This window comes from Gymnoscopelus microlampas (genome assembly GCF_963454915.1).
Source record: "Gymnoscopelus microlampas genome assembly, chromosome: 18".
NCBI classification, from domain to species: Eukaryota; Metazoa; Chordata; class Actinopteri; order Myctophiformes; family Myctophidae; genus Gymnoscopelus; species Gymnoscopelus microlampas.
This window is the reverse complement of record NC_139955.1, coordinates 15,829,808-15,850,449: the sequence shown is the minus strand read 5'-3', so window position 1 is coordinate 15,850,449 and position 20,642 is coordinate 15,829,808. Positions and strand designations below refer to the sequence as shown.

The 20,642-nt window shown below is 44.5% G+C and overlaps 1 protein-coding gene across 6 annotated transcripts in view; it reads right to left on the bottom strand.

The window, feature by feature from the left end:
* The window catches only part of rapgef2b (Rap guanine nucleotide exchange factor 2b), a 143,805-nt gene that overhangs the window by 30,795 nt on the left and 92,368 nt on the right, over positions 1-20,642 (bottom strand). For 5 of the 6 annotated variants that reach the window (XR_014599575.1, XR_014599576.1, XR_014599577.1 and 2 more), the window contains 2 exons: positions 9,898-10,032; positions 3,270-3,447 (listed from right to left, as the gene is read on the bottom strand). Coding sequence is in view for 1 of the 6 variants with exons in the window: in XM_084041990.1 (XP_083898116.1) it covers positions 3,270-3,447; positions 9,898-10,032 (313 nt within the window). In the remaining 5 variants the exon portion in view is untranslated. The remainder of the gene's footprint in view (positions 1-3,269; positions 3,448-9,897; positions 10,033-20,642) is intronic. The other variant, XR_014599578.1, reaches the window with a different exon arrangement.

Sequence of the window (20,642 nt, the reverse complement as noted above, 5' to 3'; positions counted from 1 at the left end):
TTGGGAGAATGTCATATGGTCAGATCAAACCAAAATAGAACTTTTTGGTAGAAACTCAACTTCTCGTGTTTGGAGGAGAAAGAATGCTGAGCTTACGAAGGAGTGGCTTCGTAGGAAGCATTTCAAGGTCCTGGAGTGGCCTAGCCAGTCTCCAGATCTCAACCCCATAGAAAATCTTTGGAGGGAGTTGAAAGTCTGTGTTGCCCAGCGGCAGCCCCGAAACATCACTGCTCTAGAGGAGATCTGCATGGAGGAATGGGCCAACATACCAGCAACAGTGTGTGGTAACCTTGTGAAGACTTACAGAAAACGTTTGACCTCTGTCATTGCCAACAAAGGGTATATAACAAAGTATTGAGATGAACTTTTGTTATTGACCAAATACTTATTTTCCTCATAATTTGCAAATAAATTCTTTAAAAATCAGACAATGTGATTTTCTGGATTTTTTTTCCTAATTTTGTCTCTCATAGTTGATGTATAACTATGATGAAAATTACAGGCCTCTCTCATCTTTTTAAGTGGGAGAACTTGCACAATGGTGGCTGACTAAATACTTTTTTGCCCCACTGTAGCTGCTTTTTTCCTTCTTCTTTTTTTCTCCCTTCACTTTTTGGTTTTCTGATTAGGAGTTAGATTCATTGTTTACAACTAGATTAGTTGTCTGTTTATATTATTTTGGGCTTGGGTAAGTTTCTGTTTAGTTTAATTTGTTTCTTCCCACCCTGAAGTATCAAATAAATGGATGATCGTCTAGCTATTGGTGGTTTTATGGAGTTGGAGAGAGTCAATACTTTGATTTTGTACCTGGTTCCCCATGGCTGGGGCTGCATTGATCTTCTGCCCTATAACACATTCATTGTCAAACCCTCTCCACCATCAGATGGCTGTCATTGAAATGTCTCTGTAATGTATAATTGTTCAAAACATATGCACCATTTACCGCTTAAGCCCTATATATATTCTTCATCAAAAACATTTAGCAAGACCAGCCCATCTACTTTACAGCTGCTATTTTCACAAGTCCCACTGACCCAACAGCCAGTGTGACCCCTTTGCCGACAGGAACTTAAACAATGCAAGGAAGTGGGAAGTTAGAAAGTTCATCTCTAACATGCATAGCAATATTTATGATCTTCCCCAATAAGAACATAACTACTGTATGTACAGAAGAGCAATGTTGGTGTAACTAAGAGTGAAGCATATAATCAACTACCATGCAACTTTGACCAGTTGGAATTTCAGCCTCGAGCCGTGTGCCAGCAGATTGCATGGCTGTGATTAGCTAGTTAGTAGTGCAGAGCCCAATAAGCCGGATAGACAGGCACCTGATTGTTGGCTAGTTCCATAGCCTTGTATCCCACACCCTGGAGGGAGGATTGCGCTGTACCGGTACCAACAGCAGTACCAGTACCGATAAATTATCGGTAACAACAGTACTAGCAGTAACAATAGTACAGGCCTTAATACTGCAGCAGACAAGGAGTACACACTGTTCTGAGGAACAGTGAGGAGAATAGACTATCCCCTATAGACCACACACACATCCACCCCAGTCTAGGCTGGCTGACCTGTACTTGGCATGGAAACGGTGTCGCGTGTGTTGGTGTAAGAGACACAGTGTGTGTGTGTGTGTGTGTGTGTGTGGGTGGGTGGGTGTGTGTGTGTGTGTGTGTGTGTGTGTGTGGGTGGGTGGGTGGGTGGGTTGGGTGCGGAAGCTCTTAAAGTTTAATGCACCAGGATAGAGGGAGAGGAGCTGAGATGAGAGGAGAAGACAGGATGAGAGGAGGAGAGAAGAGAGGGGAGGAGGAGGAGGAGAGGAGACGAGTAGGGAGGGATGTGACCTAGAAAAGCCTGCGGGTGTGTGGAGGGTGGGATGCGGGACGGTGGGGGATGGGGGTATCTCTATATCCAGTGCATCCACCCATAATCATCATCCTCGCACACATCTGTCTGGATAAGCTGCATGGCTGTTTACATTCTCTCTCTTTTCTATATGATTCTATATACATTTAGGCCTGTCACAACTATTACATCATCGTCTAATCGCTATTATTTGAGATAATCGCAATTATTTTGTCATAATCGTCATAATCGTTTTCCCCTTTTTGCAGATTTTGCAACATGAAAACTCCCTTTGAAAAACGCATTCATACATTTTAAAATATAAAAAAGCAGAAATAGCAGATCTACAAGCTTACAACGCGTCACGAAGTGACGCGTTGTAAGCTTGTAGATCAGCTATTTCCGCTTGTTGATTACGAAGCCTAAAAAGGCCAAACAGAAATGTAATTCTTATTCATATGCTCCAAAGTTGCAATCGTGACAGCCCTATATACATTGTAACATAATGTGCTGGGAAGACATGAGTGGTGAACAAACACACACACACTAACAGCAAGTAGACAGATGAAACATACAGTAGTGCCACTGTTTAAACTAAGTGAAAGTGTAGTGTATAGTCATTATTCAAATCAGTAAATATCCATGAATATGATGCAAATAAAAGATGTGTGCCGTGTGTTTTATAGTAGTAGTAGTAGTATATTTAATAATTTAAACTTTATTAATTCCTGTAGGGAAATTCAGTTTTCACTCTGCTCTACACCAGCAGATGACATGGCACCCACGACACCATCAAGCAACTTGGATTCCGCATTTCATTTAGAAAGGAAATGAAGACAGAGAGGCACAGAGGCAGAGTTTCTTGAAGTTTCCGCAGTCAGTGATGATTTGGGCATGGCATCTGCTGCTTTTGGTCCACTGTGTTTTATCAAGCCCACAGAGTCAACACAGCCACCCACCCGGAGATTTTAGAGCACTTTGTGCTTCCGTACGTTGACAAGCTTTATGGAGATGCTGACTTCCTTTTCCAGATGCACTTGGCACTTGCCCACAGAACCAAAACTACTAGTAACTGGTGTAGTGACCATGGTATTACTGTGCTTGACTGACCCGGCCTACTGGCCTGACCTGAACCCCATGGATAATCTGTGTTGTATTTGTCAAGAGGAAGATGAGAGACACCAGACCCAATCACACAGATGAGCTTAACCCATTACAATCCGGGAACACATCTGTTTCACTTTAGATTTCTTTGGCCATTCAAAAATAGCAGCTATACAAGCTCATAGTGCGACACTCTGTGCAGCTCTATGAGCTTGTAGATTTGCAATTTTTGAATGGCTATAGAAATCTTAAAATGACACAGATGTGTCTTAATGGGTCACAGACCTCTAGAACTGTAAACGTAAATGAGAAATATTTACCGATGTCGTCATCCGTCCTGTCCATGGGGTCTTTCTCCAGACAGTCTCTGACGATGTCTCGGCTCATCAGGGGGTCCGACGCCCGCTCGATGTCCTCCTCATCGTCGTCTTCCTCCGAGTCCACGGCCGTCTCCGGCAGCCCGCTGAGGTCCATGTCCCCTGGCTCGTTCTCTGTAGCCTATAGGAAACAAAGACAACACGGGGACAACACAGTCAGTCAGTGATCGCTGAGGAACCAGAGGGTTGAGGGCTTGGAACGGAAGAAGTTGAGAAGGGGGTTTGAATCCAGGTTGGATGAAGAAACACAAACCGTCAACCTTTTGGGGTTTGAAAAACTACAAGTTCCATAGCCAGTAGGCCTGCTTGCTCCCAGTGCCAATGACAACAGCCACCAGTTAATATAGCTACTGTAGAGTTGCCTTTGAGCAAGGCATCATTCCATCCGAGGCATGCTGTGCGAGTGTGAAGCAGGGCGGACGCTGTAAAACACAATCCGTGTTCATTCAGCGTTCTCTGTAGAAATAAGGGTTAACAAAAAGCACACTGGGAAGAAAGGCAAGAAAGGGGGTTAAGATAATCAGGTTGCACAGCACAGAAGTATTTTTACAACATGCACATATACCACGCTCAGCAAAGCAAAGAGTTGACCCATTTAGTGTGATAGATTAGAGATATTCAGTACAGTATGGGAGAGAGACAGGCATCAACGCTGCATACCAAACAGCCAGCTATGCATAGTAACAAGTTAATTAAACACCAGCTTTCCTCTCCTCTCTCTCTCGCTCCGTTTCTGCCTTCAGCAAGCTGCACAGCTCCCAGCTAGAGCCCGTTTCTTTGAAAGCACCAGATGAAACGCGTGGACAGACCGTCAGAGGAGAGAAACCCATGAAGGGTGAGAAGGGAACATAATGCACTTTGTCAAGAGTAAGTGACAGATGGATTTCCTCCGCTTGCATCAAATACAACATATTCTAATTTCTAGAAAGGAAAGACAAAAGAAGCCATGTCGCTCGAGCGACCCACACAACAACACGACAAACGCGACTTCAAAAAAATCCACTCCACTGACGTTACGACAAAGAACGAGACATGAGGGCAGAGCCCCCCGAATAGCGCTGACACACAGCCAACCGGCTTCCTACCTGAAAGGCGTGTTCAGCCTCCACCGTTTTACCACAAACGGTAGAAAACGTTGCCTTGCCAAACTGCCTGCAGAAGCCCAGACCGGCACGCATCTTTCATCCCGCTGACAGACAGGCAGACAGACTGACAGACAGACTGTACAGACAGACGGTTCCGTTTTCTAATTTTCCACAGCAAAGCGGTCCATCCGTCTCCGTTCTGGCCTCGCTCAGAGATGACATCTCTGTCATCTGTCCTCCAGCAGAACGTACAAACACCTTCATTAATGTTTCAGACCTGCCGTCTGAGAGACCAGTCAGCCCTCGCCCCTCGCTCCTTCACCCCAGGTGGGTGGGGACAGGGGCTTGGGCGGGGCGGCTGGGTTTGCGTGTGTGTGCGGGTGTGTGTGTGTAAAGAGGGGGGAGATCCTCAGAGACAGACACTAGTGGGAAACGTAGCAAAGCTTATCTGCAGAGTCACCGATGGACTGACATTGACCAGACAGCTAGCATCCAATCAAACAACACACACACACACACACACACACACACACACACACACACACACACACACACACACACACACACACACACACACACACACACACACACACACACACACACACACCAAGTAAATACCAGCTAGTACCAGCAAAGACGGATTATATTGCATGTGTGCCCTATTACTATACTGTATATACAGTACACACACCATTTTCTGTTTGCTACCCCCAACACACACCCTCTGTCAGAAAAAAATAAGAATTAAGTGAATGTCTGTGATGTAATATTGAAGACAGCTCATACTAAAGAATCAAATCGGCCTACTAATATTTATGATATCCTACCACAATGTTACTCAGCGTCGGTCCGGAGGCGGGGACCACCAGGGGTCCAAAATGGATCCTTATGGGTCTGCAACTCTGAGAGTTAAGTAAACACTGGGGATTTTACCATGTAGGTTGGGGTCCCAGAGAAAATCCATGGCCTAATGCATATCCAACTAGGGATCCTTGGAATGGAAATGGTTGCAACTCACCTGGTCTCCCAGGTCTAAACTTAGCCTGGTAAACCCCTCCCTCCGGATAATGAGATTTCCGGAAGGGGGATGGTTTACCGGGCTAGTATAAGTAAAAGTACCAATACTGCAATGTGGAAATACTCTGTTACAAGTAAAAGTCCCGAATTCAGCGCATCGCTTCGCGACACGTGTGAGCTTGTAGATTGGCTATTTTCAAAGTTGTTTTGTAATAATAATCAAAATCTACAAAGTAACTACAGTAGTATATAAAGCTTTCAAATAATTGTAGTGGAGTAAAAGTACAATATTTGACTTTGAGATGTAGTGGAGTAGAAGTAAAAATATTTCAAATTGGAAATACTCCAGTAAAGTAAAAGTACCTCAAAATTATACGTGCAGTCCTTGAGTAAATGTACTTACTTTACACCACTAAAACTAGTCCATGATTAGACGGACTGGAATGAAAACCATCCATGAAAAGAAGAAGATCCACATTGTGTGTGAATGCAGGTGGCCGGTCCAATCTGTTACCCAACGGACTGAGCTGCTCATACTGTAGTGCTTCTATATCGGGCATGAGAGATGCATGGCAGCAGCTCAGTGGGAGGTTGTGTTATCAGTGTGACTCACTTGATGCTTCACACACTTAAGTCTGATATCCACACAGACAACATGTTAGCCGAGCCATGGGGACCCGTCAACACGCTCAAAATGTAATAAGACGGTACATTTTTAAATACAGACCGCCTGTGATGTGTGTGTGTGTATGTGCATTCTCGACTGAGATCCATAAAGGTGCAATGAGAGTGAGGGGAGGGTGTGTGTGTGTGTGTGTGTGTGTGTGTGTGTGTGTGTGTGTGTGTGTGTGAGAGAAAGAGAGAGGGAGGGAGGGGGCAGTGATGTTAATATTTCATCATGTCTATTCTTGGATCAATGCTTTCAAAGCCCTCCTTCTGAAGAACTGATTTCATGTTTTATTCAGCGGTAAACCAGCGTACTGACGTGACAGGGGTGTTGCAGGGTTCTTGGGTTCACAGTGGTCAATGAGGACAGAGGAGGGTGCTTTTAGAGACCCCCCCCCAACCCTACCCTGTGAGGTTGATGGTTTGCTTCCTGACACAGCCAATGGGGAAACTGCGGGTACGCCTTTTACAGCAGAACATTTCGCAAACCATAGTTTTCATTGGCTACACACTGTCCTCCCTCTGGCTGGGTGGAAGTGACGTGTGCCCGCTTGCAGCCAGTCTGTTTACATTGCGTGGCTATCTAGCTAGCTAGCTCGCTAACGTTAGTTAGCGTAACGCAGACGTCATTGCCAAGTACTAGAGATAAATTATTTCATACATACACCATGGCTACCCAACTCAGATGGCACACTCTGTCGCCACACAGGGTCGTCGGCTGCTCGGCGTGGGCACTCGCTCACCTAACAACTTCTCACGGGTGTCAAGGCCTCGCTGCCTTGTTGTGGAGTGATGGGGAACACAGTGAACATGGTCACTGTGCAACAATTTAATCACACAGTGAGATGAGGTGTTCACACATGTCTACTGCATAGTCAACACACCAGACAAACAGTGTAGTGCTTAAAGTGATACAACGATGTCTGCAGACGGTGAAAACAAACCTGAAACATTGAGAGCAAACGGATGGTGGACCACCTACTAAGGTTCTATATCAGCAATAAATTGTACTTATTGGTTTATCTTCCGTTTCTGACCACAAAACCTTTTACGTTTTGGTACCTCCTAGCCCCCAGGCACTCGTCCAATGCAATAATCAGAATCAGTTTATTATGTCACATCACAGTTTTACAGGTGTAAAGCAGTGGTAAGTACATTTTAATATATTTTTGATTGCAAGCAGAGTGCACGTATGTTGTGAACCTGCCCATGTAGGTGAATCTTACTTCCTAGTGCTCCCAGCCCTTAAGCAGCAGGAACATACTGTGCCGGGATTTATGTCATGATTTTGTTGGTCTATGTTACAATTGATTTCTAGCTCCCTCTAAATAGCAAACAATTTGCCTGACCACATTGCATTTTAAGACCAACTTGTGCACAGATGGGTGCAAGTACATTTGCTACAAGGTGTGCGCTGGGCGTGAAAACTGTGCCAGTTGTAAACTAGCAAAGACACTTGTGCTGCGCACCATTTTGAGCTGGGTGTAAGATGGGGCCCTGTGGCTGTACTGGGCAGCTGTACGCATGTTCTGAGAAATTCTTCCATGGTTCTTTTCTTTATTTTTTGTAGGAACTGATTCTAGACCATTAGAAAAAAAGCTTTCTGGGTCAGGTATATACTGTATAGAGAGAGAGAGAGAAAGTGAGTGAGTGAGTGAGTGAGTGAGTGATAAACTGTTCTCAGGAGGAAAGGGGGATGGATAAAGACAAATAATAAACAGATGGAATGAGAGAACACAAGGCTACTGCAGATAAACTATATAGAGGGACTCTCAGTGACCAGGAGCCCAAAGGGTGTGTGTGTGTGTGTGTGTGTGTGTGTGTGTGTGTGTGTGTGTGTGTGTGTGTGTGTGTGTGTGTGTGTGTGTGTGTGTGTGTGTGTGTGTGTGTAATTGAGGTACTGCCCCTGCCTGCTTTTTGACTGTTTGGGTTTAGCACCACAGACTAAATACTTTGTTAACAGTATGTATGTCTGTGGGCTCTGCAAACAGCTTCACAACACACACACACACACACACACACACACACACACACACACACACACACACACACACACACACACACACACACACACACACACACACACACACACACACACACACACACACACACACACACACACACATAAATGGAAGCTCTTTAAAATACTCATTGAGATTAATGCTCCTGTGCACGTGTAACACTGTGTAACATTTAAAAACTGTGCTTGAAACAAACTGATTCAGATTAATGCTCCTGTGCGCACACACGTGCGTGTGTGCATACACACACGCACAGAAATAGGCCCACAGCAGGTGATTGAGGTCTGAGCCAATAGGGAAGGAGCATTGCACTAAGAGGATTAGCAGCGATTGGCTTTGGGGCTCCAACACAGTCACGAGACAACGTGTGTGTGTGTGTGTGTGTGTGTGTGTGTGTGTGTGTGTGTGTGTGTGTGTGTGTGTGTGTGTGTGTGTGTGTGTGTGTGTGTGTGTGTGTTGGTTGTTCATTTCAGAAGTATTTTCTCTCCCATGTTCTTTTTGTTTTAACACATCAAAATAGAAAATCTTGCAAAGCAACAAAATATCAAACGAACAACATACACTCAGTAACAAGGCAGCCAGCGTAAGCCTAGTTCAGAGCAATGATTTCGCGATGTGACGAAAACCATTGCAGAACGTTGCAGAGAAAAGTTGCAGTGGTTTGAATTACACCGTTGCAGGTCGGTTTCTCTTCTGTAGCAATCAAGAGATTCAACAAGTTGCTATGCATTCTGATCACACAAACATGTTGCTCACACAAATCTGCCATTGTAATGTTACAACATGTCCCCCCTCCCCACACACACACACACACAAATGCAAACAGTCTTCTTTTTGTCTACCACACCCACCTGCTTGCGAGAGAGAGAGGGAGGAGAAAAAGTGAGCAAGCAAATGAGAGAAAAGAGGGAAAGCCTAGGCTATGTGGACACCTAGATGTGGACAGTACGCTGTCCAGTTTTATATGCGGTTTATCCCATAGTACTGGGGGACTGTGACAACACCGTTGCTGTGGAAACGGCCATCGGTCGTGGCTCGGCGCCTGGATGTGGACTGTTCGGTATTAGAACGTTGCAAACCACAGTTTTGGGTATTCTGTTGCAAGCGGTTGAAAGTTGTAACTCGGCTCGTAGTGAATTATTGGTCTGAACTAGGCTTTAAATGTCTCTGTCAGTGTTTTTATTTCTTTTACTTAGACACAGAGAAAATAAGAGCACCACTATATTTGTTCCTATAATATTAATTTAATATGACTTATAGTCACTGCTTTCTCTGCTACCTGTGGTTAATAAGAAGCTTTATGGAAGTATCTCAAAACAAACAGGACCTGTAGTAGAATCTAGGGGGATAGGTCAAGGAGCTACGTTTTAGGGGCAAGGGGTTAGCAGCCTCAGGTTATGGGCTATGGGCTAGGGAAGGGGTCTTCAACAGGGGGTCCGGGACCCCTAGGGGGTCCTCACAATTACTACAGGGGGGCCGCCAAATGGATTTTTTTTTGTTTTACATTAACCACTTGAACCCTATTATCCCTATTCTGAAGAGAACTTAAGCCAAAAATAGACAATCTACTAGATCGGCTATTTTCGGGAAAGAGGTTTGGTGTTGGTCTATGAAATCTATGAAAATACAAATGTATACAGTATGTAGTGGGGGGGGGTTCCTGCTTCATCTCTCTTTCAGCTAGGGGGTCCTGGGGCGAGAAAAACGTTGAAGACCCCTATGGGCTAGGGGACAGGAGCTATTCTACTAGGAGCTAAGAGCTAGGGGCCTGGGCCATCTTACCTGGTAAATGTCAGACAGGCTGCTGCTTCCAGAGTCGCTGGTGATGCTACATCCTGAATGACTGGAGGAAACGTGGGTCACCTGGGGGTGGAGGCCCCCCTCAGCCAGGTGAAGTCTGCTGAAATCTGCTGGGAGCTGCACACACATACACACACAAACATACACACAGGATGGTCAGTGTCAGCTATAGCCTCGAACCACCGCACACACACACACACACACGCTGACACACACACACACACACACACACACACACACACCGACAAACCACGTAGACCGCCAGGTGTCTAAATGTTTATTAATGACATGTTGTGTGGTTTATGTTGTTATGTTGTGGACTTGTGTGCGTTGTGCAGCGTGCAGTCTGCTCTGATGAAGTGGATCACTGACTGTAAATCCTCATCCAAGTGGTAGAGAACAGTCAGGTCCTCCAGGATAGTCTCTGTCAATGCAATAGCTATGTGGGAGACACCCGATTGCTATTTTCCCATAGCTGGGACAGTGGTTGAAAGGCGCCAGGGCGTGTCCACACACCTTTGGGCCTGCACACCTCGTCTCTGGCGGGCCCACTGCTGCTCCGAGATCCCCTACAGTTTAGCCTGGAACCGCAAAGTACTCTAGTTGCTATATATATGTGGCCATGAGGAGGCACTGCAGGAGTCTTGGCAGTGGAGAGGCTGTGTACTGGCAGAACCACACACTCAGCTCCTGGTTTCACCCCCCCCCCCCCCCCCCCCCCCCCCGCGCTATAAAGAGGGCTAGCCAGTGGCAGTTGATGAAAGTAGAAGATCCATCATCACCACCACCACCACCACCACCATACACACCACCTCCGCAAGCTAACCAGCTCCTCAATAATACCACCTAGTTCCTGCAAACCTCTTCTCTTCCCACCACAATCAATGAAGACGAAGATTAGCTTTATTAATCCCTGTGGGGAAATGTTTACACAAGCAGGCCAGAAATACAGACATGCACACACAGTGCTTATAGACATGCAAAATGTGGACTGATAGGCTGCCACGGAGCGGAACCCGGGAGCAGTTAGGGGTTTGGTGGCGTGCTCAAAGGGCAGTGCCCAGGAGGTGAACTGGCACCTCTCCTGCTAAGCAGTCCAAACTCCGTACTGTGGTCTATGCTGTGTACTTGAACCGGCCCCCCTCCGTTTCCAAAGCCAAGTCCCTCTGGACTGAGTTACTAGTTATGTCATAGAACTGCTGAACAGTTCAGCAGTGGATGGATTGTTTTAGCACCAAACATACTCCTTTTTGTACTACAGCACATGCTAAAACTGGTACTTCATTCATGTCATTGGTTGCCAGTCCTGCATGTTCTAGCACCTTGAGCAGAACAGATTCCTACAAAGTTTCTGAGTTCAGAGTTGATGTGTGTTGGAATGCGCAGGTTTCAGAGGGAATCCAGATCAAGAGCCAACGCTTTCTTCTTTAGAAGTACTAGTGTTATGCGTCAGCTTTCTTAACGGGATGCATAGAGAAGACAGAGAGAAAGGGAGCGGAGGTGACACACAGGCCAGATTAGAAATATAACCTTCTTAATACGCGACTTTGTGTCCATAATAGAAACTATAACCTTCTTAATACACGACTCCCGTGTCCACTTTGAGATCACTAAAATACATGAATCTGCTTCCTACAAGGATGAATATCCTCTGTGAAACAATATTAACAATCCCCTCATGAAACAACATTCAACTGGGATCCAAAGCCAGGAGAGACAGTCAGGGGAAACCTTAATTGACATCTCCTTAATTTATGGGATCCATGGGAAACAATCACCATGCTTAACACAGAATGGGAGTGAATAAATGAGCACTAGACCAGCACTGTACAAGCCTCCCTGTCACAGCCAACAGCAAAAAAAAAAACAACGTACCTATACTCTTCAGAAAGATTAACATGAATAAAGCAATGTTGTACCTTGGGTTGTGTAGTAACCAGGTCTTGATACAAGTACAGATATTGTCGATGAACTTTATCTGTTGCTTCTGGGCTCTGTTGTGATCAAGGAACCGGAAGTCACGGTCACTGAATGGTGACACAGGTCAGAACGCATACTTTTATCACATAAACAAACTCAGTGACTTCCTCAAAAGCAATAATAATCGAGAGTCTAAATCTCATCAAATGGTGGTCCGTGGCTCAAATGCCGAATAAATAATGGACCTTGATATGAAAAGGGTTGAAAACCACTGCTTTAGAGGAACAGGAACGAAATGACTCGAGTCGAGTCACTGAAATGAAAGTAATAATTCCCACCACTGCAAGCCAGATGGGGACGAGGAGCTGTATAAAACCAGTCCACCACAAACTACAAGGAAACACCCCCCACCAAAGCACAGAGCAGTCAAACAGCATACATAAACACAGCAGGGAGGGAAACCCCAGTTGGAGAAATACACACCAGACAGACAGTAGAATACTGTAGAATATCGCTAATGAAGCCAACCCACTTTCATATGGAAATACTCCCCTGCATTTCAGTAATTCATTATACTGTATAAACAACCTTCTTCAATACAACAACCATCTGATATGGGGAGAAGGAACTCCAATATTAAATAGTTAAGCTGAATTTAAATGAGGTGAGATGGAGTACAACTACACTAGAGAAATAATTTAACATAAACAACTACACTATTGATAGTATCAAAGGTATTTGAAGAAATCTGTCAGGTTAATTCATAGCAGTAGTAGTAGTAGTATTAACTGACATTATTATACAGTAAGCTTAGGAGTCAAAATTATTGCTTTAATAAAAGATAAACTTTAAATTGAATATCACTGTCTGATATCATGACCTTATTTTAAAAAGAAAGAATAATGTTATTTGTGTTTCTTGTAATCAATTTCAGGTCACAGTTTTAGGTCGCCGTTTTGTTTTCCATCTGAAATGACACACATTCATATCCTGCTAGAACGCCCATGAGACCAGTTATGAATATAAGCCAAATGATACAAAGTAGTTCAAAGGCCATACAGAATATTCATTTATGAATATTTCAGGGCCAGATGTTTTATTTAGAGTCTGGAGGCAGGGGCCCTCAGCTCCACCTCTTTGACTGTGACACATCATCAATATTACATTTAACACCTAAAAAAGTCAAAGCCACTTGATTAAAGCAGCCTATGTCAGTGTGAGATATGACAGTAAGAGAGAGGACCTGTGAAGTGCAACCACTTATAAATAGAAGGGACTCTGGAACAAAGGCACACACCGTTAACTAATGACATTCTAATTCTTACACCGTCTGAGTTGGAGGAGCAATCACTTTAATTCACAAATGAAACAATCTGAAAAAGTAACAGTGAGCTGTCCAAGAACCTTTTTGTCTTTATTGACACAGCAAGTACTAGAGCTGAGAGGGACACGGTGTAGGGGAGACAGACAGTAGGAGAGCTGAGAGGGACACAGTGTAGGGGAGACAGACAGTAGGAGAGCTGAGAGGGAGACAGTGTGGGAGAGAAAGACAGTAGGAGAGCTGAGAAGGAGACTGTGTAGTAGAGAAAGAAAGTGTCAAAGCTGAGAGGGACAGAGTGTAGGAGAGACAGTAGGAAAGCTGAGAGGGAGACAGTGTAGGAGAGACAGAGAGTAAGAAAGCTCAAAGAGAAACAGTGTAGGCTCAATGTAGCCTGACAGGCAGCGCGTCGCGGGTTCGAGTCCCGAGCCCGACGGCCTTTGCTGCGTGTTATTCCCCATGTCTCTCTCCCCGTTTCCTGACAGTGTAGGAGAGACTGACACTAGGAAGAGACAGACAGTAGGAAAGCTGAGATGGAGACAGTATAGGATAGACATGAGTGAAAGCTCTGGAGGGATTTAATCCCAGACTGACACAACAAAACTACGGTAAACAAAAATAGGTTTCCTGTCTCTCTACACTCTCCCATCTAAATACAGCAAAAATGCCCAAAAATAATCGTAAAAATAAAAAACATGTTGCCAAACAATCTGACAGCTCCTTGCATGACAAACATGCTGCAAGCTTTCAGTAAAAAAACATCTTCGATCCAACAAGCCACTATGTAGCCTAAACCATGTTTTAGAACCAGTATGTTGAGACCTGAAAGTGGGTCACAAGATCTCCTGACAGGGAGCCGGGTAGAGGAATATCCATATATAAATAAATGTGTATTCTGTCCTGAACAAAATGCAATCCATCTGTAAAACTATTTGACATTGATAGGACTGATAGCGTAAACAAAACCAATGTTGTAGAGGCCATGGGTAGAAGAGACACCAAGGAGAGAATGCAATCAGACTAATTGATAACTAAGTTATCAACTCTACATCTCTGACACCAACACCCCATTTGAACTGTAAATCACACCTTTATAGTGTTAAAGGGGGCTGGTCACAGCCATATGTCAAATGGGGTCAGCTCTCTCCTACCACGTGTCACTGAATTAGCCCCCAGAGGACTCCACAGTGACATCCAGCAACCCAGCATCCCCCCCATCGCCAGACTGGAGTCAAAATAACCATATTTTCACTGATAAGCCTGGAAATAGGTGGGAAACGTCGCTCTGATGATTGAGTAAGGAATGCCTGCCCTGCGGCTACATTTGCAATTAAATGGATTCGAGCCATCATCTCCTCTCTCCATACGAGCTTGCAGGAAAACCCTCCATCATCACAGACTGTGGAGCACTCATCTTCTGCTCTGCCGTTTAATTACAGTGTTGGAGCTGGGAACCAACCAGTTATGCAGCTGGAATTAACACCATGGTCTATGGGAAACTAGCTTTGAAATGACTCCTCAGTATTCATGAACTGCAGCCGACGATGGGAAGTTATTAAAAAAAGTCAAGCACTTGGAAACAGGATTTTCGCAGGGAACGGAATTGGCTTTTCAGAGGTGTAACAAGTTATTCAGAGCTGCCAAAGTGCCAACGCGCTTCACACACACTTAACAGGAAAGGGTGTCACAATATAGCGTGCCACGATATATCGCAATGTTAAAACGTGACTATATCATCGAAACGTCCTACTAGCATGACAATACTTTTTAATTTAATTTATGTATGTGCGATATGAAATGTAAACTTACCATAATCACAGTTATTGTCAAATCCGACTCCCGTATTGCATGTCTCTCCTCTCTCTCTCTGCCCTTAGTTTCTCTAAACTGATCTATCTCAAATAAGTATGAAAATGTCAAAAAATAAACTGTGTCTTTACAATGCTACGAACTTTATCAGCTTCTATAAGGACTCCAGAAAGGACCGTATGAAATGGCTCCATTTAGAATCTTTTTAGGGGCCCATGAATGAAGCGAGCTACAGAGCCTTTTTAGGCAGGACAGTGCCGGGGCTCCAGCGGTGTGGAGGACTGGAGGTGTGATGTGATTAGACTGTGTCAAAATATTCCCTTCATCTTTAATTATCTGGATGGCTGCACCAGCCAAAATGGCTGCCTGGAGGAGGGGGGAGTTCAGCCTAAGGGCGGGTGGTCCCCCCCCCCCCCCCATCTCCTCATGTGATCAAACTCACTCTCATCGCCTGCGGCCCACTCCTTACATTGTGACTGGCTGGACAGTCTATTGTGTTAGTGGTGATAAATATCTCTGTCTGAAAGCACTCTGAGCAAATCTTATTGTGTTTCACGCTGATGGCCGCGGAGACAAAGACTGATTAAGGCTTGGTGTGTTGTCGCCGTTTGATACACACCTCAGAACGGCAAGTAATGTCTGTCTCCCAAAGTCAGCAGTCAATCTATTTATTTCATATTGTCACTGACAACAACTCACGTTGTTGTCATGAGTTGTCAGGGGGCGTGCTGGTTTGAACCCATTAACACCGGGAACGCATCTCTGTCATTTTAGATTTCTTTGGCTATTCAAAAATAGCAGATATACAAATATATATTGTAGATCTGCTATTTTTGAAAAATCGTGAAATATTTAGCAAATCTTTGAATATATATATATTTTTTAAGCGAACATTTGTAACTCAAATCTTTGCTTTTGGGCGTCCCTGGAACAAAATATTGGGGTCCGTGGCCAAAAACATATAATTTTGGGGGTCCTTGACATGAAAAAGTTTGAGAACCACTGATGTAGCAACATACGTTTCTTTTTTTTTAACTGTAGGATTTAGAAGACATTTTGTAGAATCGGCCTCAGGTCTAATGGGTTAACACTTTGGCTGACGTGTTTTCAGCTTCAGTCTAATGTTGGATTTCATGCAAGTCCCGCCAAATGACATCGTCAGTATACTGTAACATTAAGGAGAGTTTTTCTTTAGTGAACAATCCTGGTGATTCCGTATGTGGACGAACTGGCAGTACACTGCACTGTGGGTAATTAAAGGGAAACGCTGCTATGGGGGAGTCTGTCAATATGTCAGTCCAACCCGATATTGGAGAGGTCTGCATGTCAATATCAATAACCAGCTACAACCACCATGATGTCCCATCAACCCCGCCTCCTGGCGAGAGGGAGGGACAGGGGGAGGAGCAGATAATAAAAGGAGGGATGATAAAGACGTGGTCCTGTCTCTCCCACTATATGTAGGTCATCCGTCTGCCAGTCAATAAAGCAGGGTCCATTCGGTACTGTGGTGTTGACCTCTCTGCGATGCGTTGGCATGTTTGAGTCTTATACACCAATATGGACGTCACAAACACATTAGCGCCATGCTATCGTTAAGCTTCTCTAATCAGCAGCGGGATGGGGTCAGTAGCTGTTAGTCCATCAAACCCTATGACTATGATGACTTGTGCATTTCATATATGAACTAGAGCATCACAGTGTGGTTAGCTGTCCAACCTCATGCAGGCCCGCTGCAGCACTACTGTGTTCTTCTATCTTCAACAAATGAAACGAGAATCAAAAGAAATTAAAATATACAAATCATTTAAAAAAAATAAAAAATCCCAGGCCAAAATGATGTAAAATCAACTGTCATGTGGGGATTAAGCATGGATGTAAACGCACGCACAAGCTGACTTGGGCTCAGCTCAGCCTGCATAAGAGCAGATGTGGTGCTCCTCAAATGACACAGTATAGACCTAATGACCTACATTACTGTCCGGTTCTCTCTCTCTCTCTCTCTCTCTCTCTCTCTCTCTCTCTCAGCTGTATGCTGGAGGTGAAGCTGTGCTAAGGTACTGTAAGATAATATTCAACATGATAGATAATTATTTTAAAAAAACGGGTGGGGCAGGCTGGAACTCTCAACCATACGCAGATGTTGAACCTTGCCTGATGTTGTTTGGGCTGCCTTGTTGAGGGCAGAGTGCATCGTTGGAAGTGGATAAATACAATAAAATAAAATAAACAGCATACTGTACGGTTCGTAGTGCATACTGTACGGTTCGTAGTGCATACTGAACCGAACGCTTCATGCCGAATAGTTCAATAATATCTGAATAGTGCAATAATATATGAATAGTTCAATAATATCTGAATAGTTCAATAATATCCGAATAGTTCAATAATATCCACAGCGAGGGGCTGCAATTTTGCGTTTACTCTAGCCATTTAACTCTGGTGTCCCTATTTGGACATGTTATCATACAGTAAGTGAACATTTTAAGATTCTCAAATAGCCAAAGCATACTGTATGAGTGTCCCCTGTGCCAAATCTCAAGTTGTAGAACAAACTTTAATTTGATTCAAACTAAGCCAGACCTAGCATTCCATTGTTGCCAAATATTAAAAAATGTTAAGCATAAAGATGTGCTGTTCTCTCCTTTAAATATTAAAACAGATACAGTATATAAAACATTAGGGAGCCAAATACTAAACTCAAGCAAGGTGTCCTATTTCTGAAGCTTTGCCAACTGTGCCTACATGTAAACGAGAGACACCATGCTGCTCGATGACAGACAGAGAGACAGAGAGGGAGGGAGAGAGGTTTATATTAAAGGACATGTATGTGCATTATATACTTTCATAGTCTTCATATTATTATTGTTTCACACTTGTTTTGGCAATGTAAACAAAGTTTTCCATGCCAATAAAGCCCCTTTGATTTGAAAATGAATTGAAAACACACAGAGAGAGAGAGAGAGAGAGAGAGAGAGAGAGAGAGAGAGAGAGAGAGAGAGATGAGAGAGAGAGAGAGGAGAGAGAGAGAGAGAGAGAGAGAGAGAGAGAGAGAGAGAGAGAGAGAGGGGGGGGGGGGGGGGGGGTGGGGGGGAGGGGGGGGGGGGGGTTGGCTTGGGTTCGGGAGAGACAGCGTTATCCCACAGATTTGGCCAGAACATGGCTTCTCATCTTCCTGAGCCTAGTGGATCAAGAGATTAAAGCCTTTCTGCACGGTGTCCCATTAAACAGGCCTGATGTTCCCTCTCTGGTGACAGTCCTGCCACACTGTGGCATGCATGCATGCCAACAGCCATGCTGAGCTAGCCACTGGTTCTCGGCAGGGGGTCGGGGGACCCCCGGCGTTCCCCGAGGGCGTTCCAGGGGTCCCAAGCTTAAATGATTAATAGGTCCCAAATGGAGAGCAATGGCTCTCAAACTTTTCATGTCAAGGACCTCCAAATTGATATGTATTTGGTCGCGGACCCCCATCTAAAAGGTTTTGTGACAGGGAACCCCAGAAGAGAAGATTTTGTGTAAAAAAAACCCTCTAAATTATAAAAAAAATCCCAAACATTTTCACTATTTTTCACAAAAATGCAAAAATAGCAGTGAATAGCAGAAGTGACGCGCTGTGAGCTTGTAGATCTGCTATTTTTGAATAGCCAACATATTAAATGGATAAATTAGTCAAAATGATTGTGTCGCTAAATTTACTACTTTTGCTGGGGACCCCCCCTGGTACCCTCCTCAAGGACCCCAGGGTGTCCCCGGGACCCCTCTTTGAGAACCGCAGCAGCCTTATAGGTCTGTAACTCCGAGAGTTACAACCAGTTGTGAGCTTATAGATCGGCTATTTTCGCCAAATCTTCACCCCTAGAATAGGGACGGTATAGGGTTTGTGTGGTTAAAAAGATTGAGAGTCACTGAGCTACTAGCCTATATGCCGAGCTATTACTGTGCAGGTGCAACATTATATCTTACATAAAAGCCTGTCTGATGAAGAGCATTTAAAGGACAAAAGACGTCAAAGGAAGGTACAAAATCTGCTAGTCTTAGTTCTGTGGACAGGTGTGACTGCAAACGCCTGCTCATCTTCACAGCTAAGCTGCTACATAGAAACACCTACAGTATACTGTTGATGTGTCAGCTCTTTCATTATACATTTCTGAGCGCTTTCTATGGGCCAATTATTTATACGTTATACCAGCGATGGTGTCGTGCGACAAAAACGAAGGTATTGTCAACTGAAAGGAAGCAAAGTGGGGAAATGATATGCAGCAGCCAATGGGCATAGGAGCATTTCTCTCTGATGTCATAACTGAAATAGATATGGGGGTTGGGGTTCCTGCTCAGACAAATGTATTGTCTGTTAGCACACACCGCCATTAATATGTTAAAATGTAAAGAAGAAGAAAAAGATTTAACGTTTTAATATGGAGAGAGAGAGCGAGAGAGAGAGAGAGAGAGAGAGAGAGAGAGAGAGAGAGAGAGAGAGAGACAGAGAGAGAGAGAAAGAGAGAGAGAAACATGGACTTTAAAGTGCTTCTTTAAAAATGATGTATTTTGACATCTGTGCTCCAAAATCCAGGATCTGTCTATCATAGTGAGTTACAGCGCAGTATCTGACTGTCTGTCTGTCTGTCTGTCTGTGTGTGTCTGTGTGTGTATGTGTTAGTTTTTCACTGACAGCGGATCAATTCATTTACAGTTCACGTGCAGATCAAGCTCACTGCTCTGGCCTCCAGCACCATGGACAGCACCAAGCGCAGACACGCAGACACACACACACACACACACACAGACACAGACACACAGAGATAAAATCAGATCCATTACTTGTGTCGTTTATTTCTCGACGTGAACAACACGGACCACGGCGGCGGTTTGCGCGACGCTACAATCAAATAAATATTGTCACGCCGGTTAAATGCGTCGTAAAAGTTAATGAGGGCGCCGACACCGACGGCTCGTAAAACACACCCTCCCTTGTACCCACACGCACACACAGGCGACTGTGTGTGTGCGTGTGTGCGTGGGTCCGTGTGTGTATGTGTGTCAGCAAGCACATGGCGGCCGTATTCTTACTAACACACTGACACACACCGGGGTGTGTGTGTGAGAAATAAACGTTGTGATAAGATGACCATCGAAACAGCACAGAAGCATAACGGCCATTCCATTGTTATTATAATGATCAGCTATTATTATTTATTACTGTCAGCTGGTTCAATGGCTTCTACTCACCGGGGCTTTAATAATAGTATCTTGCTGGGGGTGAACTCCATGACCGTCTGACGCCGTTAATGGTTTCATAATGAAAGGATATAATCTAACATCCTGCAGCAGCGTCTATAACCTACACCCCCGTCCTCTCCAAGCAGACCTCCATCTCTCCTCTCCTCCACCCTGCAGGGCGACCGTCTCCAACGCGACCGGTTCTTCAATGCGTTTTAATCCCCGCTCATTTATTCCATCCACTGATTCCAGATTAGCGCCACAGTGCCGTCGCTTCTGCTCGCTGCTTGTCAAACGAGCGTTGATTTCACATATGAAGACGCGGAGCAGGAGAGATGCACAAAAAAAAGAAAAGAGAGAGAGAGAGATAGAGAGAGAGAGAGAGCTCGGTCTTCTCCGTGTGAACAGAGGAACGCCTGCGCCTCTCCCCTCGACTCTCCCGAGGATCGAATCACATGTCCGT